This window comes from Poeciliopsis prolifica, unplaced genomic scaffold, assembly GCF_027474105.1.
Source record: "Poeciliopsis prolifica strain line A6 unplaced genomic scaffold, Auburn_PproV2 SCAFFOLD003, whole genome shotgun sequence".
Classification (NCBI taxonomy): Eukaryota; Metazoa; Chordata; class Actinopteri; order Cyprinodontiformes; family Poeciliidae; genus Poeciliopsis; species Poeciliopsis prolifica.
In genome coordinates, this window is record NW_026562378.1 from 11330766 (window position 1) to 11354126 (window position 23361).

Consider the following 23361-nt stretch of genomic DNA (forward strand, 5'->3'; position numbering starts at 1 on the left):
ACCTGAAAAGATATTGAGATTTCTGTTTGTAACATGAAAAACTGAAAAACACTGTAAGTTTAATACTTAAACGAATCAGCAGCTGTCACATTTTGAAAACATTAGAATACATAAAATAAAGATAATTTACTTCTTGTAAAAATAAAGCCTTTATACCTCCAGTAAACACACATTACTTCTACAGTAATTAGTTGTTGGATTCTATGTAATTGTTTCCCTCTAGTGGATTCTGCAATGATCTCTTTATCCCATAACTTTGGTAACAGGTGCAGTTACTGGTCACCAGCCAAGATGTGGACAATTATAAGCAGATAAAGGAAGATCTGGACAAGCTGCGGTCTATAGTTGAGAAATCTGAGCTGTGGGTGTACAAGAGGCAGGGACCAGATGAGGGCATGGATGGAGGAGAGGGGATGCCAGCTGAACCAGAATCTCAAAAGGTGTGCTTTGTTTTACATCATGCAAACTGAGGTGAACACAGCCACTGTGTGGTCATGTTCCTTAATAACCAATGCTGACGTCTGCAGGACGCAACCGCCACAGACAAACCAAGGAAGGCAGAAAGTGCCAGCAGCAAAAACTACAGGGTGATAAAAGAGGTGATAAAAGTTATTGCCAAAATGAAAGATTTTGCATAATAAATGAAATATTTTTTTCCAGATGTTTAATATTGTTTGTGTTTCCCTCCTACGTCATGGTTCCCCCATAGGTCCTGCTTCGACTCAGCAGATTGTGCATCCAAGAAGGTTTGTCGGGTAGAAAGAGCCGAAAACAGCAGCAGAGGCTGCTAAGAAACATGGGGGCTCATGCTGTGGTTCTGGAGCTGCTGCAGATACCTTATGAAAAAGTAAAAACGGTTTCACATTCCATATTTATTGATTGTAGGTGTGCATAAAAGTGATCATACCTTGGTTATTTTATCTTTCAGGGAGAAGATGTACGCATGCAGGACAACATGAAACTAGCCCATCAGTTTCTGCAGAACTTCTGTGCAGGAAATCAGCAGAACCAGGCCCTGCTCCATAAACACATCAATCTTTTCCTCAATCCAGGGGTCAGCTGACCTTCCTCACCTGGCCTCAAACCCACAGCAGTGATATAAACCTTAGATTACGACTCACTGCTCCTTTGTGCTTCCTGTCATTCAGATCTTAGAAGCCGTCACCATGCAGCACATCTTCATGAACAACTTCCAGCTGTGTAGCGAGATCAACGATCGCGTGGTTCAGCACTTCGTCCACTGTATTGAAACGCACGGCCGCAACGTGCAGTACCTCAAATTCTTACAGACGATCGTCAAGGCGGAGAACAAGTTCATCAAAAAGTGTCAGGACATCGTCATGGCAGAGGTTTTACTTGTTTCCAAATCTAACTTACAAAATACTCCCTCTGAATTTATACCCATTTTGTCATGAGACAAACACAACCTGCGTTTATGTATTTATTTTGATGCTTTTGTGAGAGACCAATACCATACACAAATCATCTCCATGGTAAAAATAATGCATTGTTTTCAGCAGAACTAGTGAAGCTGTTCAGAGGGTTGATGGAGCTGCATTCAGGGTAATCCCGAGACAAAACTTGTTGGGAGATGCCCAAGACTCTAGACTGCATTAGAGAACATTTTCCAGCGTTGCAACAACCCTAAACATCCAGAGCTACATTCGAGTGACTTCAAATATGAGGATGTTCATTTGTTAAAATGACCCTGATAAGTGAAACTTACAGATACAAACACTCTTAAGACTGATGTTCTCCATTCAGTCTGATTGAGTTTGCACTCAATTTTGCAAAGCAGAATGGGCAATATTTATTTCTAGCAAAAAAAGTCTCTAAATGGGCAAGGGTTGTAGAGACATGCCCTGAACGGCTTCCAGCTATTGTTTCTGCAAAGTATTGACCCAGGGGGAATATCAATACAAATGCAAACCCCATTTTGAAAACTACAAATTATTTTAACACTTAAGTGATTCACCAATCTGTGTTGGCCTGTCACATTAAGTCACATGAGAAAATGTAGAAATAAACAGGCAGGAATACGTTTGCAAAGTTCTGTATGTCACTGTTCTTCTTTGGAACTATGCTATGTTTCTCAAACAGCTGGTGAATGCAGGAGAAGATGTTCTGGTCTTCTACAACGATCGGGCCTCCTTCCACACTTTGGTCAACATGATGCGGTCGGAGCGAGATCGGATGGATGAGAACAGCCCGCTCAGGTACCACATACACCTGGTGGAGCTGTTGGCCGTCTGCACTGAGGGCAAGAACGTCTACACTGAGATAAAATGCAACTCCCTGTTACCGCTGGACGACATAGTGAGGGTCGTAACCCATGATGACTGCATCCCTGAGGTGATGGGAGAAGCGAGTTGCATTTGGGATGTATTTAGAAACATGTTTTCTCACTAATTTTGTTTCCTTGCTGCAATCTCTCAGATCAAGATTGCATACATCAACTTTCTGAACCACTGCTATGTGGACACTGAGGTGGAAATGAAGGAGATCTACACCTCCAACCACATGTGGAAGCTCTTTGATAACTTTCTGGTTGACATGTGCAGAGTAAGGAGTATTATGCCTTCTTCATGTGGAAAATAAGAATTAAATTATGCGTCATTTAAACATTGAAATGATTGTTCAGGTGTGCAACAATACGAGCGACCGAAAGCATGCAGACCACGTTCTGGAGCGCTACGTGACTGAGACGGTTATGAGCATCATAACTACTTTCTTCAGTTCTCCTTTCTCTGACCAGAGTACAAGCCTGCAGGTAATCATGTTGCATTGGCTTCTCCAACAACACATCTGTTCAGAAAGTGCTTCAGTCACATTGCAGAGAAAACATTGAAATAAATTAGATATTTATTTAAATATTTAATTCAAGATGATTAAGGTACCATATACTTTGCTTTAGATTTCATTTCTTTGCAGCCCATTTAGAGTCGTAGACTTGGGTAACCATACATGGATCAGAGGAAGGCTAATCAAATTTGTACAGATTAAATTGTTTGAAAACTTTTTCTTTCATTGTTGATGTTTGTTTACTTCCGTATCATATTTTAATAAATTGGCCCTTAGGATGCCTTTTGTGTCCACAGAAGCTTAATCTTTTTTTTTTCCCCTTAGTTTTTTTTTTTTTTTTTTTCATGAATTGTTTACCTTTGCTACAGGATAAACGTCTGAAGACAAGTTTGCAGGTATAGTAAATTTCTTTAGGAGGGAAATAACAAAAGATACAAAGCATTTTTGTGGGATGCAAAACAAAAAAAAACAACTCTTTTTCTTGTTATTAATTGGTTTTGTGAAGTACAAGACAGTTTTATTGTCACTGGGTGACAATACGAGTAAGTGTCTGCTGTGGGATTCATGTGTGTCCAGGAAAATAAATGTACTTCAAATTGTCTCAGCATGCTGATGTAACCATGACTTCTCTCACTCTTGCTTGTTGACTTTTGAAAAGTGGTGTTGGATCTTAAAACACTGTTGGTGCAAGGAAGCAGTGGTTCCCAAACTTGGAGAGGATCTCAAGAAATTATTTGTCAATGAACTCAGATTTCTTTTGAAAGAAAATAATAGCAACACCAAAATGTCAGAGATTTTGTAGATAATTTCCAATCACCGGTTTTGTAAAGCTTTGCCCACATGCTACAGATTTCTTTCTTAAGCACAATAAAGCTCTGTTTTAGGGTCTTATTTATGTTAGAACTGTCTTATGCATAAATGTCTTGCTTCCTAACAAAAAATCTACAAATATTACCGGGAGTCATATTCACTAAATTAGAATGTATTTTAATAAGGCTTTTTATTTTATTTTCATTTTTTTATCAGATTAAGGTTTCTTTTGAAAATAACACTTAGGCAAGTGATAAACACACTTTGCAAATCTACGTTTCTGTTTTAAAAATGTTATGGGGTTCATGTAATTATCTTTGTAAAATCACAAAAAAACCGATGTATTGGCACATTTCTTGGCTGTAATGTTGTAATTACTTCAGAAGTTGAAATGTTTGGGAACCACTGTACACGAGGAAACGTGGGACACTTTTATATTGATGGGGATCTATTTATTTTGCTCCAGACAAGCTCATTGAAAAGGACATGAAGACACAGGTTTTTTTTATATTCTCTGGTGTTTTCCTTCCAGACCAGACAGCCTGTCTTTGTGCAGCTGCTGCAGGCAGTCTTCAGGGTCTACCATTGCTACTGGTTGGGCTCAGGCCAGAAGGGCTCTGTTGAAACCTGTATTAAGGTGCTCTCTGATGTTGGTGAGATTTTCTGGCTTTTTTGAGGATTACCTTAAATTATTTGCATGCACCACTAGTAGCAGATATAAATTGCATTTTTTCTCTGTACTGACCAGCCAAAAGCAGAGCCATAGCCATCCCAGTGGACCTGGACAACCAGGTGAACAACCTATTTGTGAAATCCAACAACATCGTGCACAGAACCGCCATTAGCTGGAGGCTTTCTGTTCGCAACTCAAACCTGTCAGCTCGCAGAGAATCGGTGGTGACCGTGTCGAGAGACTACAGGAACATTATTGAGAGGCTGCAGGTAACATCTGGGGATGTTTGAATTTAACTCATACCAGTTAAGGACAGACATTAAGGGCATGAGCTTGTCTCTTTTGTAGGACATTGTATCAGCTCTTGAGGACCGCCTGCGTCCACTGGTCCAGGCTGAGCTGTCCGTCCTGGTGGATGTGCTGCATCGGCCCGAGCTGCTCTTCCCTGAGAACACCGACTCACGCAAGAAATGTGAAAGCGGAGGGTTTATATGCAAGTAAGCAATGCAGCGAGTTATGTGATTTATAACTTAATTTGTAAAGTGCTGCTGAGACTTTATATCTGATGTGTGTGCGTGCGTGTGTGTGGGTGCAGGCTGATCAAACATACCAAACAACTGCTGGAAGAAAACGAAGAGAAACTGTGCATCAAAGTTCTGCAAACTCTTAGAGAGATGATGACAAAGGACCGAGGTTATGGAGAGAAGGTAAGATGCTCTTCTCTGAAGTAAAATGGTTTGCAATCATAAACCTTATTTCTCACAATCTGCTTTAGATTATTTATGCACTGATGGGCCTCTCCAAATTAAGACCACTCACCTTGCATTTATTTGGGTCCATATTTTCCATTGCAACAACTGTGTCTGACAAAGCACTGGATCCACAAATATCTCTGCAGGTTTACTGTGGCATGACTCACACTGGTCCAGATCATAAGTAAAGGTTGTCCAACTCCAGGATATCAAAAGCCGATATCCTGCATATTTCATTTATTGTGCTTCAACACAATTACTGTCAATGTGTGATTATATAACAGAAACTTAGCTTATCAGAAGTTGGTAATATGATCAATTATTTCCAATGGAAGTTATTTCCTGGCATAAAGCTAACAAAACACACCAGTTTCATTATTTTGTGTGCATGTTACATTAAATGGCCCATAAATTGCTTTAATTCTGCTTTCCCCCCTCATCATGTCAGGAGAAGAATGAATGAAATAACTGAAGGTTCCTTTGCTCTCACAGCCAGTGGTCATAATATTATGCCTGATCACTAATCAGCTTTAAGTGTTGTGCATTTTTCAAGGTGTGGTCATTCTGTTTGAGGGTTTAATATTGAAAGACAATATCAGTTTTTTTTGTTGAAATATTTTTTTCGTTTTGCACACTGTATGGTGATAATAAATGTCGATTAGTTTTTCTTCGAACTTTAAGTTTATTTCTTACGCTCAGGGTCTTTTGAGCCCAAACCCTAACCCTGTCCCTAACGCTGCAGACTCACATAAAAGAAAAATATGGTGTGATACCTACATACAATTGAATTATGAAGGTTTAGGATTAAGAAACACAAACATATTACATCACTTTTCTCTTGAGCAGTTAATATGAAAAGAAGTGACTTCTTTTTGTTAATATCCACTTAGAAAACCCTCAAATGTCTGTGGGCTTCTGGATCTTTTCAGCAATCCTTATCTCACCTAACAAGCACGCCATGCTGTTTTATTGCCCTCAGTGCAAACTTCCTCCTTCCTGCATTGTTACATAACTCTTTAAACCTTCTGTTCTCTTTCAGCTCAGGGCCTTTGATGATGAGATGGAAATGCCTAAGGTTGTCACTCTTTTTCTTTAATTCCTGCCCCCGTTTCCCTGAGCATCTGTCTGTTGTGTCTGTACAACATCTTCAGCTGTTCTGTAGCTGCACTGTTGTTAGTGGGGGTTCTCTGGGCACAGATGGTAGCAAATATGGGGCAGAGTAGCTCTGGTATTGACACCTGCTGCAGCCTTTACCAAAAAAACTGTGTGCTGACTAATTGAGGAGGTGGTAGGTGTGTGTTGTGGCTGATATGTGTGTTGCTCAGTAAAGCTGGGTTGTTACAAACACTAAGGTGGTTGTCTGTTTATCTGGGCCAGGTGGCAGAGGTGCATTTGTGTCTGTTCACTGTTTTCAAACTGATGGCTGATGTGTCTGAAATTGTTTATTATTTTATGGAAATGCAATTTGTGATACTTGATGCTTAGGTTTCAAAGGTAAGTCATTTTAAAACATAATCAAGAGAGTTTTAAACTAGTTTTAGCTTATTTTCTGAAGAAACTGTCTTTTGCCCTGCAACACTTCTCCTTTTTCTTTTCTCCAGAACAGAAGGAGCTTTTTATTCAGGTTGTTCTCTGACACTGTCCCTCCTGGGTCGAATACAAAAGGACTTTGCTTGTTATTCATAAAAAACATTTTCTTTTTTCTTCTGTTTTCTTCTGCTTTGCGTCTATACACAATTTCGCACACAAGAATAAATCCTACTGAAATACTTTTACCTGGCTTGGCATATTTGACAATTTGCATTTGCACGTCATCACATAACCTGATGCCCGTTCCTGCAGAAACAACACGAAAGAAAGTAAAACCACAGAAACCATATCCCATTTTTATCCTCTGAAAAGGCAGTTTTACCATCATCCCGTGTGTGTGTGTGTGTGTGTGCGTGTGTGGGTGTGTGGGTGGCGTTTCCTCTTTATCCACTTATGGCACCAGCAGGGGGCACTGTGACTGTGCACATATGTATGCCTGAAAGTAATGAATGTGAGGGACTGTTGCAGTCATTGAGTTTGTGTCCTAGTTTCCCTTTCCTGCAAGCTGCACGATTCCTGGGTGTCTGCCAACTCTGGGCTGAGGTTACATAAGAACCAGGCTTTTTTTTTTTTTTCCTGGAACTCAGCCCCGCCGCTGATGTGTGACCTTCAACAGTAATTGCCAATAAAAGTGTGGCGGAGCTGTTTACCCACTTGTATGTGTGCAAGTGTGTGCACACCTGTGCGTATAAAGGCAGAGTTAGGATTGGGATAGAGAAGTGTTTGCAGGAGTCTTTCCTGTCAAGCGTTGCATTCATTGTCCTTAGATAAAAACTCAGTGTGGTGTAAGACAACACTTCTCTCAATGAGCTAAACACCCCCCTTTATTCTGTTTTGCCCTTTTGCCCCCAATGCATTTCTCTGAAACAGTTTTAAAACTACCTGAAATACTACTCCGTTCCATTCACACCCTTCTTCATGCCGTTTCAACAACACCTGCTTTGTGTAAACCTAATTAACTTGGCTGTGAATGTTTCTGTGGGTGTGATATGAAAATGCATCCTTAGCTTTTGTCTCCCCTGCTGATCTTTTAGGTGTGGGGTGTTTGAATGCTTTTCTTTCTTCTTGAACTGCAATTTTTTTGTTTATCTCAAATTTGTCAATTCACCTTTTTATCAATGCTGATTGGCCTCTCTGAGATGATGTGGAAAAATCCAAGGGTAGTGGCAGCATCATGTCCTAAGGCATGATTTTTCATATGGCTTTCCTTTCAACAACTGTTGTCCATGATCCTATCAGTAAAAGTTAGAATTGAGGAGTTGATGACTCAAAGTTCGACCTGAACTGTCAATCTCTACAGATGCGTCACAGTACTCCTACGTATTTGATTAATACTGAGTTACCAGGCCTGCCGGTTTAAGTAAACATCAGTAGGGTTACATTTCCGTCTTTGGGTGACTGATTGAACAGTGTCCGCTGAGAGGCTCAAACATTGGGATATTGTTTTAAAACATAACTGTTTCCACAACTTTATCCTTGGCTGAATGCTCTCTAACAAAGAGCAGCACAGAGCAGTTCAATTGGAGTTCAATTAGTTGTAATGAATTTTAGTTTCGGGTATCAGACTAATATGGTATTGATTACAAATGCATACCACACTTCTGTCATTTTAACCACTTCACAATTACGCATTACTTTGTGTTATTTGATCATATAAAATCCAAAAAAACAGATTAAACATTATAGTTGTAACATCCCATCGGTCTTTGTAACATAACAGTGTGGACAAAAAGGGGTGTAAATACTTTTGGGAGGCACTGCAATTATGCTCTGCATGGAGATAAATGATCCAGTCATTGTTTTCTCCCTCATACTGTCTATGTATGTTTGACCTTGTTTTTGTGTGTCCCACACCTCTGCTAAATGTCAGGGAGGCGATTAGCAGTTAAACTTGCTGTTCTGTGTGTTACGCAAGAACCAGAAGGATACATGGAGGACTCATTCTTCCTCTCAAGATGTCCTCCTCACGTGGCTTCGTTGCTCCGAAAATAATAGCACAAGCCTTTTATGTTAACAGCAACTATTTCTGATCCATTTTATGCATTGCGTTGTTTATTATTGGCTTTATTTTTATTTTTTTTATATTCATCCAGCCAGTAAATTTACCCTCATGCACGCTTGCAACTGGGCCACAGCCTCTCTGGTCAGGACAAAAAAATTTTTACAACTCTGGTTTGACAAAGTAGGTCAACTGAAATGAAAATGAGAGACCGCAGTCTTTTAATTTAGCCGTTGTTTTTATGCGCATAAAACAAGCAAAAGAGTGGTAAACCCCAGTTCTTTGCGTCATTGATCTCTGCTTTAAAGATGACTCAGTCTCACGCTGTAGAGATACAGAGATATGTTTATTTTTGCACTTTCAGAAGAAACAAAGTGGAAGGATCTCTTCGTGCAAATGTGTACGTGCACGCATTTGTTTCCTCTAGTGTGGAACTGAAAGGTGTGAGACTGCTCAGGGGTTTGCCGTGGGGAGATTCCAGTTCAGTAAAATTCACTAGCTGCAGCGGATGTGGGAGCTGTGAGAGGTTGCTCTGTGGTGTTTGTGGTCAAGCTCGGGGTTGATTGGCTGCATATATCGGCCCTCATCCACATGTTGCTCTGTAGTTTGATGTGGTCACACTGAGATAGTGTCCATAGATTGGTAAGAAATTATGGTGTGTAAGCTCCTTATCTTCTTGCTGAACTACGGCCCTCTGTGTCCTCAGTGTTAAAGTTATGTTGAATTTGTTCCTTTAGGACTTAATAATAAACTAATGGACTGAAAAAGAGCTGGTGCTCACTGATTAGTTTTTAAGCTTTTTTTGTGCAAACTTTGTGTTGTTTGAGCAATAATCGCTGAAAGCTGCTCTGTGGGCTTCAGTTATTTATGTAAGTTTGACTTTCTTCATTAGTACAACGTCTCATTTAGCCATTGTTAACATGGAACATGTGCAGTGTCTTAATTTGATTAATTTAATACAAGTCTGTTTTTTTTTTTAAATAAGCTTTTGTCAAATACTGTGGGTTTGTTTATAGATAGAAAACTTGGATGACCAAAAGTTTTTATTTGCCAAATGCTAACATAACAGGAGTTTTTGTTACTTTCTGTAAATTCAGGGATTTATGAAAAGATTACTGCAACTTTAAACAATTTGGTACACATCTAGCAAAGACCAGAAGATAATGATAATGGGCTAAAAGATCACTCAGCCATTTCTCAAAAAGCAACATGAAAAGCCTGATTTCAGCTCGCAGATGAATTAAATTACAAAATTATTCTTCTTTTGGTCAGATTAAACTAAAATTGTTGCATTTTGCCATAATGACCATTGTTACATTTGTAGGAAAGAGGGGAAAGCTTGCAGGTCTGAGAACACCATCCCACCTGCAAAGTACAAGTGTGATAGCGTCATGTTTTGTGGGTGCTTTGCTACCAGCAGGAGTGGTGCACTGCATAAAATGGCATCTGCAAGAAAGTTGAAAGAAGATAACGAAGCAACATCTAAAGAAATCAGTCAGGAAGTTAAAGCGTGGTCACAGATGGGTCTTCCAATTGGACAATGACTATAACCATACAACCAAATTTATTACAAAAGTGTGTTAGGCGTGACCATTATAAAAACCCTGATGTCAGTCCCGTAGGAGCCCTGACTCAGTTACTCCAGTTGGAATTGGCCAATATTCTAGGAAACTATTGTTAGAAGCTTATGAAGAAAACCCCAAAATGTTTGATCCAAGTTATTCAGTTTAAAGGCAGATTTTACAAATGTTACTGCCATTTTGTGAACATTTACAAATTTTAAAAAGTTAAAAGATATTGCCATAGTTATTCTTCCATTTAACAAGTAAAACATTTTTGGAAATCCTAGCTGACCTAAAATTGTTTGATTTTATAATCAGACTGTATGAAACACTGGTGGTCAGCAAAATTAATATAATAGTGTATAATTCAAATGCACTAAATTGCCGTCATTTGCATATCTTCAAAAGCCTTAATGTGAGCATGTTCTGTGTTTTCTCTCAGTGTCTTCTACACCTTCGTCACTATCATTTTCTTGCTCTGTCTCTGTCTGCATTAGCACCCCCACCCACACAGACAAGCCAACAAAATCCATTTTGTAACTACTATCTATTTTAAAAAAAGCATCACATCACATTGCAGCAACTCTGAAAACAGTTATGGTTGCATAAACTCCCAAAAACAGGATGTTTTTGAGGTTTAAGTTTTATTATTTTGAACTTTAGCGGAAGTGAATAAATGTTAGTTGGCTGTGTAAACAAATGTTTTTGCAAGCATAATTGTCTTTTGTCTAGTGTTGGATTACTGTGCTGTCTGAGTTTCCTTCTGGTTGTAATTTCATCTAATTCACCAGCATAATGGCAAGTTCCATTTTTGAGGACCTTACTTGAACAATTGTAGTTCCACAAAACGATACTTTATGTAAAACCAAAAGCCTAATTATTGTAAATAAAAAAATATGTATACCTATATATCTTCTTTTTCTCTGGGCTTCTCACATGGCCAAAACAACACTTGCAGCGTAGAACCATACACGACTAGAGTATCTGCAGCATCATACTTCTGGCTGGCCAAATTATAATTTCAAATGTGTATAAAATAATTAATTTGAAGAGTTTCTAACTTTGTGGTTTTATGCTTATGATGGCTTTTGCAGTTCACTGTTGTACTACATGCAAACTGCAATGTTGAAAGAATTATGAAGGCAGATTCTGAGACATTTTAGAGGATTATGTTTATTAATGTAATCAAATGTCAAGCTAGGACATGTCCAATGAAAGAGGAACTAAAATTACTGTAGGTTTAGGATCAACTTACAGCTGTGTGACGTTTGCTGAGTTTGACTCTTATCGCATCTTAAAATCTTGACTGCAGTTGTGTTTTGTATACTTGCCCTTTCTTTTTGCTTCCATTTCTGTTCTGAGTGTAGTGAAATTATCAGTGCAAAGACTCTGGTATAAACACTGAAACCTACAAAACATTGCGGCCCTGACACCATCGAGGCAGAGCAATGACACTGGGCTTCTGTGACTCTTCTGGTCCCTTTTTGTGCCTTTCATCAGTGATAATCCTGTGTTTTGGTGACAGATGGCCCCTGTAAGCAGCTCTGTGTCATTGGTTTTGTGGCCTGGTTTCTTTTGGCATGATTATGTAACTCTAACCCCATCACCCATTGCCTCTGCCCTCACCTCTGTAGCCTCTCCTAATTAGGCCTTTTACATAATGCATGAGAAGCAGCATCTCTTGCAAGTTTTATGTGGGTGTACAATAAATATACAGGTGTATGGAAATGCTAAATGATATTTACTCTAAGCTACTGGTCTTCAGATGAGCCAGTGAGGAAAATGAAAATGGGAAGACTCTAAATTTGATGCTTCTGAAATGTGATGTTTGTGCACGTTCCCTGCAACGTGGCTCATACCACAACTTCTCAACTTTCTGATTACTCATGAATGACCTTAACTAACAGTTGCTGTGTGATTTCAGTTTCTGCTCAGTCAATGCTTTGTTCTCGAATTGTAAAAGATGAATTTGGCATTTTGGTAAAATGACTAATTTCCTTTCCTGCCTTTTGTAATGGGTGCTAAAAACACTGAAGACAGAAAAAACAAGAAAACAATGCTAACTTTGACAAAGTAACAGTTTCATCCAGGACATAATCTGTAAATTAAAATGAATACTCTGAATGTCTTCAAAAAGCAATTGAGCTGCTGGATGCTTTGATAATCTGTTTTGTTGCCATTAATTATAAAATCTGTCACCTTAAAAATAGTTTACAGGTCTCTTGGATTAGCTAAATTGTGTAGCTTTAGTAAGTTGGTACAAGCAACCTCAAAGTTAAAAACAATAATGTTTTTTTTATTTGCGATGAGCAATGAAAGGATGAAGTTAGATTTTTAAAACTTTTAAGATGTGAATTTTTCACCAAGCCTTAATTAAGCGTTTAGTCTTAATGCTATAATTGTATAAATTAGATAATATGAATTATATCAAATTTTGTGAGCTTAATGAGCTAAAATAAGCTAAAAGTAAACTAAAGTAAATTAAGATAAATTACCTCAAGCAAAATAAGATACTTAAAAAATAGATTGGATGCTCCTAAAAGAGAGAATTAATTATATAAATCTAAAGAATTAGCATTTTAAAAGATAAGATAAAGTGTAAAATAATAAGCAGATGTATAGACTAAGGTAACTAACTAATATAAGAGAAGCTAAATTAGCTAATATAAGACAAAATTAATTAAGATTAAGTAAAAAAAACAAAATACTCTCCAAAAAATGCAATTTTACAATAGCAAATTTTGTCATTGAATTATCTTTTAATGATATCGACATACTCTTGTTTTCCACTGATTGGTGCTATAACTTAGGAGCTTTGTGATGAAAATGACCAACTAAACATCCGTACTATTTCTTTCATGAGTTTAAAATGAATTATTATAGTTAGCTGATAAGTGGGATATTGGGAGTGTAATAAAAAATAGATATATCTAAAAAATCTGACGGGCAGATAAATGTTTGCTAATGACAAGAGTTAAATTCGTTAAGGAAAAGCTCAGGTTCCTCGAATGTGAAACCAGAGAGGAAGACAAAATGGCAGTAAACTGCTTTTCCCTTTAGGGAACATACTTTACACGACAGCACAAACGTTTATGAAAGCCATAAATTTAAGGACTTGTTTTTCCTGGTTAACCTTCTGTGTGGAGTCTGTGTGTCCTTTGAATGCTTTCATTATTGTTCTCTTAGAAGAATCTACAAGCATGTACGTGAAGTCAAATGGTGGAGATGAGGAGTTTGTCCAAGTGTGCATGATTTTGTGTCAACTGTCTCTGTTAGTATTTGTTTTGGTATTGGGACTAACTTTTCCCATTGACAGTTCACTCTATCCTATTTTCATCTTCACATATTCCACATTTCATCTTCATATTTTGTTGTCAGCATGTTAACCTGTGATCCTATATTTACATATTTAATTCTGTGCGTACTGCCATGTTGGGTCAAAGCAGAGGCTTGATTTCAACAAACTAAACATATGGTTAACTGTTTCCTTATTAAATAATTTAATTGGGCATTTGGCATCCAATAAATACCTCACCTTTCATAGTTGTGAATGTTTGCTATTTTCTGGTTTCTGACCTAGCTGTAAAAGCATGGCAATGCGTACTCAGCAGATCATTGCATGGCCACTTGTGACAGCTGGTAAATCCACTGTGTAGTAATTAATCTGAGAAATGTTGTGTCTGTGCTGCATGAATATTAACTCTGTATTTGTGTTACAATGCTTGAATCACTCAATGCATACAGAAGCTGGATCAGAACGTGCCTCCGAAACTGTTGGCAGACCAGAGAAGGGTAGGTACTTACACCAGCATGGCAGCTTAACTAACATCTGTAATAGAGACCTATAGAGACTCATATTTACCCTTGTTGGTAAACACATGAAGGTTTAAAAGTATTACATTTATCTTAGTAATATCACTTTAATTACATTCATGTGAAACGATAGATTAGCTGTGAAATTTATATTATCAGTTTACTACACACTTAGACAGGGACATTGCAAATACATTTTTATGATTTTGATGTCAAGATTATTTACTGACTAAAATGGTCTTTATCATTTGAAATTGTTTTGTTCCCACTTTTGAAAGTGAAGCACATTGACAAAATGACAAATTGGTCCCTCTTTCACTCCAGTTTTATGACACAGTTGATTGGCCTTTAAAATTTTCAGGAATGACACCATAACGAAATACCAACATCCTCTTTTCAGTTGGTGATAATCCAACTTGAGTCATTGTGCGTTTGGTTCATCCATTTGAGTTTTTGGATCTCAAAAGTTTACATGTCTGTGTTTATGGGCCAGGTTTCTGTGATGTATAAAAAACAAGTGTGTGACAAATCATTTCCAAACTTAGTTCACCTTTAATGAAAAAGACCCAAAAATTTTAGGTTAATAATAAAAGGGATAAAAAAAGGGTGTTATAATGTCCAGGATTTTGAAACATTTCAACAAAATACTCCGTAAAAATTACCTTTTACTTAATGTCAGTATGTGGAGCTTGTCACACATTGTTTTGAGAATTGTGTACACTTTTACATCCATACACAAACAGTAAACCATTGCATCACTTCCTCAACCAGTGAAGCCAAGACAAGACAGTTTATGCGAGTCTGTGACTTTCCCTTGCTTGTAACAGAGGGGGTCTGACCTCAGCCCCCTGCTGGAAGGCAGTGATGTAAAGATGCCGAATGGATTGTGCTGCCAGCTGGCGCACAATTGGGAAGCAAAAACAAGACTCAGAAATAATTACCAAAGAGAAGGAGGCGCATAGTTGAAATATGAAGCATTTAACATCAATCACCACCTCGAATCATCCATAAATATCGTTTATGGTATGGAGAGTCGTCCAACATGGCCTGCGTCAATGATGAGTCACCAAAGCTCCTGTCATCCCACACTACTGGCTTTGTTTTTGAAGGCTCACAGCTGCACAGCATCTCCACTAGTGAGTGATAAATACAAGAGGGAGCTAAGAAACGTCTGCAGTTGCTGGTTTATGAAGGAAATGTTTTCGGAAATACATTTATGCCTTTAGCTAAAGATGTTAGGAAAATTCTACTGACAAAGTGCTACTTTATGTCTTGTTTGTTAATTTTCACTGAAATTAACAAAATGCAGCTGAAGTAGTGAAGTCACACAAGACACATTTTGAATTAAAGATGGGAATAGTCTATAAATGATACATCATAATCTCTCCATTTACATCACATAATTCTGGCCTTTTTTGTAGGGGTGTGTACACTATTGAGATTATCTTACGTCCGTGTTGGAAAGTCACTCTTGAGGACTTTAAATCATTTAAAACCTCATAAGGAAATAAACATTGTGAACATACATGCTTCTGAATAGCCTACCGCCAATAAAAGATGAGTTCTTCACTCCACACACAAAAAGTAATCGTGACCCCCAGAGCATGACGCCGGCAGCAGAGTTTATATAATTTTGCGGCCGTCTTTCAAGGACGAGCCACAGCTCACAGTAATTTGCACATAATCGCACACAAACACTCGAATCACAGACTCTTTCATTTCCTTCACTTTATCCCATGGGAGGTCTCTCAGGTAACGGTGGGCTGCGGTTACTGTGGCAACAGCAGAGTCGTGCCGCTGACTGCTCGACAGTGGATGAGTCACGGTGTAGGAGGGCTGCCCTCTGGTCTGCCTGAGTGGAAACCAGGACCTCCCATTGTCATTGCATGGGGGTCACTGTTGCAATAACAAATAACCGTTGCATGGGAGACGCATGACATAAACTTCATGTTAAACTGTGACAGATTTTGTAAAATATTTACAGTCACTCATGGAGGAAACGCTGTTACAGGGTTTGGTTATGATTGTTGGAAGGTGAAAAGGCTCTTCGGTGCTTGAATTAAAAAGAGCCAGACATGTTGATTCTTGTGTTGTTATATTGGCAAAGCCCAAAAGTATGTCCAGTGGCACCAAGGATTACCTTGACCTGTCAACATGTTGGCAGTCTGAGATTTTCTCCTAGATTTCTGTATTTCAGAATATCTTACTCGTGTTATATAATCTCCCTTCTCTCCCCTGTCGCTGACGTCACACTATTACATCCTGCCCTTTCTCTTCTACTTTTAGGGCGAGGCGCTGAGACAGATTCTGGTGAGCCGTTACTATGGAAACTTTCATCGGAGCAGTGGGCGGAGGGACAGCCTGACGTCATTTGGCAGTGGCCCCCTCAGTCCGGTAGGACCGGGTAGGAGTCAATCAGGTGACTGTTTTGATCATTTCCAGCCTTGAACGTCAACATTTATTGTAAAATCATTTCGCTGTGCCTTTTTTTCCCAGCTTGCAACAGAAAGGTCGTGAGAACGCTGGTTGCAACATCTCTAACTGACCCGATTCTGATGTGAAGCAATGAGCCTTTGGAAAAAAATAAAGGGCATCTTGCTGGCCGGAATGATGATATCAGATGGCAGAGCCTCTGTGAACCTTTTGCTTTTCTTTTTTGTCTTACAAAAGATGAAACACAAGAATGTGGCTGGATCTGTCTGACCCTGAGCTGGTTATCAGCCCTGAGGTTCTGCTGCGAGCTGCCCTTTGAGCACACAGAGCACAACATTCTTATCAATACGTGATAAAGAGGTCAATGTGTTACTATGTGGAGTCAAAATACTGAAGCAATGCATGATGGCTATTTGAGTCATTGGTTGATTTTTAACGTTTGTAATAATGTACGGTGTTTTTATCGACCTGCAGCTGCTCTGAGCCTGTGATTTTCATGAATTTAGAATTAAATTAATGAATGATTTGTGTCTGGCGTAAAATTCATTCACATCATATAACTTGCTGTAATGAAGCAGTTGTAGTGAGCGGCATTTGACTGGGTTTAGAAACACAATCACACTGGACCCTAGTTTCCCATCTTGCCCATGCACACCATCCAGACCACAGAAAGCATGACCTCTCCCATCCATGATGAACTTCTTTTTGTTGCTAAGAGACAGGCTGGTACGTCCTGTGGAAACAGTCTGTGCACCTGTTGCAGAAACAAGAGCCAGGAAAGGAATTCAATATGCAGCCTGAAGTTGGGGCCCCACGCTGGGGGAGAAAGGTGCGGGAAAAGCTGGATGCAGCGACTTGCACAGCTGTGAATTGGAGCTGTTTGGGGCGAGGTCCTAAATTGTAAATTTTTAATTGATATTTGTTTCACTTCACAACTTAATAAACTTAATAGATTTAATAGACTAAGTAATTTCATTTGGCTCTTAGTGATGAATTAATGCAATATATTTAAGTTGGATCACATGTTCTCCTTCTTGGAGGCAAAACCATTTTCTTTGTTTATTTGGCCACATGTTCTGAATTATTATCCTTTTAAAAGTCGTAATAATGAACCAGTTTAAGTTTTCTGGTCAAGTCCACCCAATGTTGTTGTTGGGTTTTGTTTTTTTTTTTCAAATGCTTGTAGTATTTTAACCACTTTCTTAAGAAATCTAGAGGAAAGGCATGTATGATTATGTTGCTGTAATATATATATATATATATATATATATATACATTCAGTTATAACAATTATATTATTAAAAAGAACATCCAATGACAGCCTTGGATTTACGTGTTGCTTTCTTTTGGTCTTGCAGCTTTAGGGGGTCCTGGCGGCCTCAGTCGGGGGGAGATGACTCTGTCAGAGGTTCAGTGTCATCTGGACAAAGAAGGAGCTTCTGATCTCGTTATTGATCTAATTATGAACACTACCAGTGATAGAGTCTTCCAAGAAAGCATACTCTTGGCCATTGCATTACTGGAAGGAGGAAACACAATTATCCAGGTCAGACACACAAATCTAGACTCCATCGTTTGAATTTACATTTTTTGTGGATGGTGTTTACTATTAAATGATGCCTGAGTATTTAACATCAGTGATCAATCAGTAATGAAGAGTTTTGCAGTTTTTTATTTGCTTAAAATGGAAAGAATGCACTACATGCAGGTCAGTATGCCATTGCAGTCATGCATATGTACATTCCCACCCTACATTTCTCAATCTACTTTATGCTGACGAAAAACCGGGTCATCTGTTAATAATTTTCCCAGTTTGTCGATAACCACAAAGATCAAGCTGTGAAATTACGTTAAAACATTTCCTCCTCTTGGATTTAACCAGAGCCATTCAGACCTTCTTTCTGCAGGCCTTTGTAATCTCTGTTTCTCTCCTTCTTTTAATCAGTTTATCTCTTTTTCTATCCATTTTCGTTGGTCAGTCTGCGTGCTGTTGTGTAAGCTGGGCTTGCATAATCAGATTAGAGCGAGGAAGCCACTAAGGCGGAGATAATGCATCGGCTTCCCACGGCTGCTGCAGAGCAGCGTCACGTGATCAGTCTGTGTTACATAAGGCAGTGTGAATGAACAATGAGGAATGTCTCAGCCTTCAAAACATTCCTGCCTCGCTCCCTTAGGTTCTCCTGCCGCCCAAACTGGGTCATGCCGGGCCTCAGGAACTGGGGCAGTGGGGAGAGAGGGCGGAGAGGTGAGGAAACACAGAGAGGGGATTGAGGAAAAACTGGAGATCTCCTAACCCTTCCCAACTCGTGTTTGCCCAGGAAAAAATTTGAAAATTTATCCTGCTGAGATAGAAATATACTACAGTGTTTGTCTGCTTTAAGTTACTGGATAATATCCTAAAGGTTTCCAGCAATGTGAGTGGAAGCCAAGTCCGTGACAAGTCATAGATCATCTCAAGCTTAGATTTTTTTTACATCGTCATCATCCATTGTTACTTCCCGAGCACCTGCTGGGTGTCGCATATCTCGTTTTCATGTAACACTGTTAACTATTTACTCTTGCCCTACTTAGAACAAAAATAGCCAAACTATCTACTGTAAATCTCAAGCATTCAGTTCTTCAAACTCATGTGGCTCTCCTGTTGTATTGGACCTCCAAGACTAATGCATAAATGCCCACACGCAATAATTAATGAATACTTAATTAGGAACACTGGATGGAAAATATTACATATTTCAAGCTATGCTTCAGTGTGTCAGTAAGAAACTTAATGGATTACTTTAGGAACTTTAGGACTGAACCAGAATGTCTTGAGAGTGTTCAAGAATACAACGACTGACTGATATTAAAATGATTTCTAACATACAAATATGCTTTGATCTAAGCCATGCTAATGTTTCTCTGGCTCGTGTTCAAGATCATTGTTCAGCTGAGAAGTGAACCTGCAAACTCTTCACAAACTCTTCACAGGTGTTTGTACCCTCTAACAGATTCCCTTACTGGATTTCCTGGTTGTTTGCTTCTTCCATCTTTAGCATCAACTCAAATCAGCTTCCTTTTCTTTGGTGAAGCAAAGAATCCCCAACCATGTGTTTGTATGGGAATAGAGTTCATGGGGTGTTATGTAGTGTTATTTACAGCATCTAATGTTTTGCTAGTTATACGACTCGTGAAAGAGTTCCTTCTTTCACATGTCTGCAGTGTCCCTTATATGACTGGCAATTGGATTTTTTTTTTTTTTCGTTTTTTCTTGCCATCTCGTAAAATGCTCAAGTTTTTGGAGCGTACAGCTTATGGCTGACCTGTCAGCTGTGAATCTCTGCACCTCCTTCAACGGTAGCTTAGGTCTCTTGGGCTGCTTCTTTAATTAATGTCCCCAAATACAGCCAGTCAGTTGACATGTGCAGCCATGTTTTTTAACTTAATCCTGTTTCAAAAGCCTCCACAATTGTATTGCTGACATGTCCTTTGGTGCCTTGTGATTCTGCTTGTTCACTAATGTTCTTCAACAAACCTCTGAAGCGTTCAAAGAACGGATACATTTGTACAGAGATTTAATTACTAAAGGCATCCTTTCTTCGCTCTCTTGGGTTGACTGGATTTGAGTAAAAGGAGAATAAATATAAATTCATGCCACACTTTCCAGATTTAAAATTTTCAAAATTTTTGGAAACTTTGCATGATTTTGCAAATACTTATTATGGATTACTTTGTATATTGCAATGAAACAACATTGAATTTTATACTTGTAATAGGAAAAAATGTGAAAAGGTTCATAAAGACCAAACCCATTTCAAGAACTTCAAACATATTGTTGGGAGCATAAAACATCCACATTATTCTTCCTCGGGAAGAATGCTCATTTCCTTCAAAGATCTGCATCTTTTATTGCAACAAACATTTAAAATTTTACAGTATTCCCATTTTTTCATCTGGAATTTACTGGATGTCTTAGTTCTTCCAAATCCTATTGCTGACCTTTTGGAAATTTATACTATTTTCAAACTGATATTTTTGTCAGAACTCCACATCTTTCATTTTTGTTTTGCATGAAACCTCTAATGTGATGTTAGAATGGTCCAGTCAAAAGTCAAAGTAAATATTACAGGGAATCTGTAGCATAACTACTTAATAGGTAAAAAAAAAAATCAATGTCTCGACTCGGGTGTCCAAGTTGAGTCCTGGAGAGCAGCCCAAACATGCTCGCTTCTCAACCCACCTAAATCTCATCAGTGTATCATTTCGAAACCTCTGCAAAGCCGATTGATAATCCTGCTAATGAGGGATTTTACCCATTTGATTCCGGTGTGCTGAATCAGGGATCCATATAAAAGATGAAGGTACTGGCTTTGGGCAGCCATAGTCTAAATGTAAAACAGCAGTAGAGACACACCTCAAAACATAAAGGGGTTCTACAAAATATTGATTGGAGCAAAGGGGATAAATAAAATGCAAACCATACTTTCCAGATTTTGCACAAGTATTGCATCTCAATTTCCACATACATAGTTTTTTAATTCCATGTGAAAAAAATATATGAAAACATGTATTTTTTAACATGGCAAAACTGGAAAAGCTAAAATACCAGAATATACAGTCAGAGTGGGGAAGTTAGTCATGGAAGAACATTTTGGAATTGTTTTTGCTGGAGTGGGCATTTATTCTCCAAAAATAACAGAGCGAAAACATTTTGCTCTACATAAAATCTCTGGTGTTTTAGGTTTAAAACTAAGAAAATCTGATGATTAAAAAATGTTATTGCATTCCAATTTATTTACTTTTAAGTGGTAGCTTTTTTCCAAAGTCCCTATCCTACACCTCATACACAAAGCTTCTTCTCCTGTCCTCTCCTCTCCATCTTTGTCTCCAGTCAGCTTCGCTGCAAAGAGCTATGACAAATCAAACGCAAGTGTAAATTCTGTTGTGACATGGTGACTTGTGACATTTCACTCATCCGCCATCTGCCGTCTAACTACACGCCACGCTGCTCTCTTTCCCTGCCGAGGTGTTGTAAATGGAGGGGGGGAAAGAACCCTGTTGATTTAAAATTGAAAATCCTAACAGACTCAGATTGTTTGTTGGAGGAAGAAAGGGATGAGAAAAAAGGAGGAAAAAGTCTTCAGGGGGTTAAAGCAGAGAGCTAAGCAGCAGCTCCGTTTGGTCTACATGTGGCGCTGGCTGACGTGAGAGGAAAAGAGGAGCGCAAGTATAAATAGCTGTTACATAACATCCTTTTGTTGATGCCAAGTGGTGGAACGGAAGGAGAGAAGGGAAAGCGCTCTGACCTTGTTTTTCAGCACTGTCCGCCCCCTCCCGGCCCCGCTCCTCTCCGTCTCATAGTTACAGACAGGTTGTGTGTTTACCCAACACTACAGGGGGGCCCCTGAGACGTGTGGTCCTCTTCTTTGTCCACCTCATCTCTCTACGCTTTCGTCCTCTCCTTTTGTTTTTTTTTTTTTCCATCCTACCAAAACACGCAGAAGGCTGTACTGAAAGCAATGGCACGGATTTGGTCGATGAGCTTCTCAGGGCAAACATCGAAACTAGAGGCAACAGCGTGATTAGATATGAAAGTTTAAGGTTCTCACTTATGATTCATTGTCAAAAACATTTCTAAAGAAATCATAAAATGAAAGTTAGGTCGCTTTGTTTTTTTTGATAGTCTTTGCTGTGGCATTGTCTTTGTTTCGGTCATGGATTACAGTGTAGTTCTTAGAAACTGAGTTTTGACAAAGGACTGCATTTGTGTCTTCTGGGCTGCAGGTGAATATGAAAATGTTTTTATGACCAGCACATTTAAATGGGACCAGACTCTTTAAATGGGAATTAAACTAACAAGCTTTTACCAAAGTGGAACTTGATCGTCTAATAAAGTTGAGAAGGCCCTTCTGGCATGCTGCTGCACTCTCACACTGTTTGGGATATTTGTGGTATCTGGCCTTTCCAACAGAGGAGCCATTCTGCTTTGATAAAACATAGTGTGGAAAACCAGTTTGATTACATAAGAATAAAAATGGCAGATAGAGAACACTGAACTTTAGGGCATGTGTGCGATTGTGGGTGTGTCCTTTTCAAAACTGGCATGCGCTGATTGCCAGAGACAGCTGACCCATTTTTTTTTTCGCAAGTGCAAAAGTCAGTGGGCGTACTGGTGTGTGCAATCTCCAGCCTGTTTGTACTTGAACTGTACAAGGATTTTTGTTTGTGTGTGGCGGTGCCAGTTATGTAATGCTTAAGGATGAGTGGTTCTTTGTGTTTCCTGTGGTCGGGTCGATGTATGTTATTCACGCTGTGCCTTGTTCACCCCCTGCTTCAGAGTTATATGAGCATGCATGACAATAACTAGCCCCCACCTCCTTCATGTTCATACCCTCCACAAGCGTGCTTGGACTTGTAAACTCTGGCTGGACTGTCAGTGGTGCAGCTAATCCCGTCTCTGCGCTTCCCGTCTATCATCAGGTTGTTTATTGCTCGATGGCCTTGTCTTGGCTGGCGGTTTCTCTTGCTCTCCCCACGCTGCCCATCTCCTTGTCTTTGAGACTTGGCAGAGTGTGTACGTGCAGGAGGTCTGCAGCTCAGTGGTGGATGGCCAGGGTGGGGCATAGAGCTGCGGGTCTCCTTTTGAAGTGCGAGTTCTGATTAATATCTTTTTTCTTTGGTCAAAAAGCTGATTGTCTTTTTTGTAGCCATGTAGCTATACAGACCTTTTTAATTTCAAAGGCACTGGAAGTATTTTGTTGGAGAAAGAGAAATGGAAACCTCATGTCTATAATCTGTGTCCTTCTTTTGTTGTCCAGCCTTACGTCTAACCTGGAAAGACAGATGGTTATGTAACAAAATTTGAGAAGTGGCCTAAATACTGCCTGATAACATTCTGTCCCTCCCTATCTCTTGCTCTCATTTCCCCTCACTCAATCATCCCTTTTT

At 39.1% G+C, this 23361-nt stretch overlaps 1 protein-coding gene across 6 annotated transcripts in view; it reads left to right on the plus strand.

Moving 5' to 3' along the window:
- LOC129353093 (inositol 1,4,5-trisphosphate receptor type 1-like) overlaps positions 1-23361 on the plus strand; it is a 75830-nt gene that overhangs the window by 25736 nt on the left and 26733 nt on the right. For 2 of the 6 annotated variants that reach the window (XM_055022293.1, XM_055022307.1), the window contains 17 exons: positions 267-440; positions 528-599; positions 710-847; positions 929-1054; positions 1149-1349; positions 2101-2352; positions 2437-2562; positions 2642-2770; positions 3171-3197; positions 4145-4265; positions 4361-4554; positions 4634-4782; positions 4881-4992; positions 6077-6112; positions 13933-13980; positions 16288-16420; positions 17793-17980. In XM_055022293.1, coding sequence (XP_054878268.1) covers positions 267-440; positions 528-599; positions 710-847; positions 929-1054; positions 1149-1349; positions 2101-2352; positions 2437-2562; positions 2642-2770; positions 3171-3197; positions 4145-4265; positions 4361-4554; positions 4634-4782; positions 4881-4992; positions 6077-6112; positions 13933-13980; positions 16288-16420; positions 17793-17980 — 2226 coding nt within the window. The remainder of the gene's footprint in view (positions 1-266; positions 441-527; positions 600-709; positions 848-928; positions 1055-1148; positions 1350-2100; positions 2353-2436; positions 2563-2641; positions 2771-3170; positions 3198-4144; positions 4266-4360; positions 4555-4633; positions 4783-4880; positions 4993-6076; positions 6113-13932; positions 13981-16287; positions 16421-17792; positions 17981-23361) is intronic. The other 4 variants (XM_055022299.1, XM_055022316.1, XM_055022324.1 and 1 more) reach the window with 2 other exon arrangements.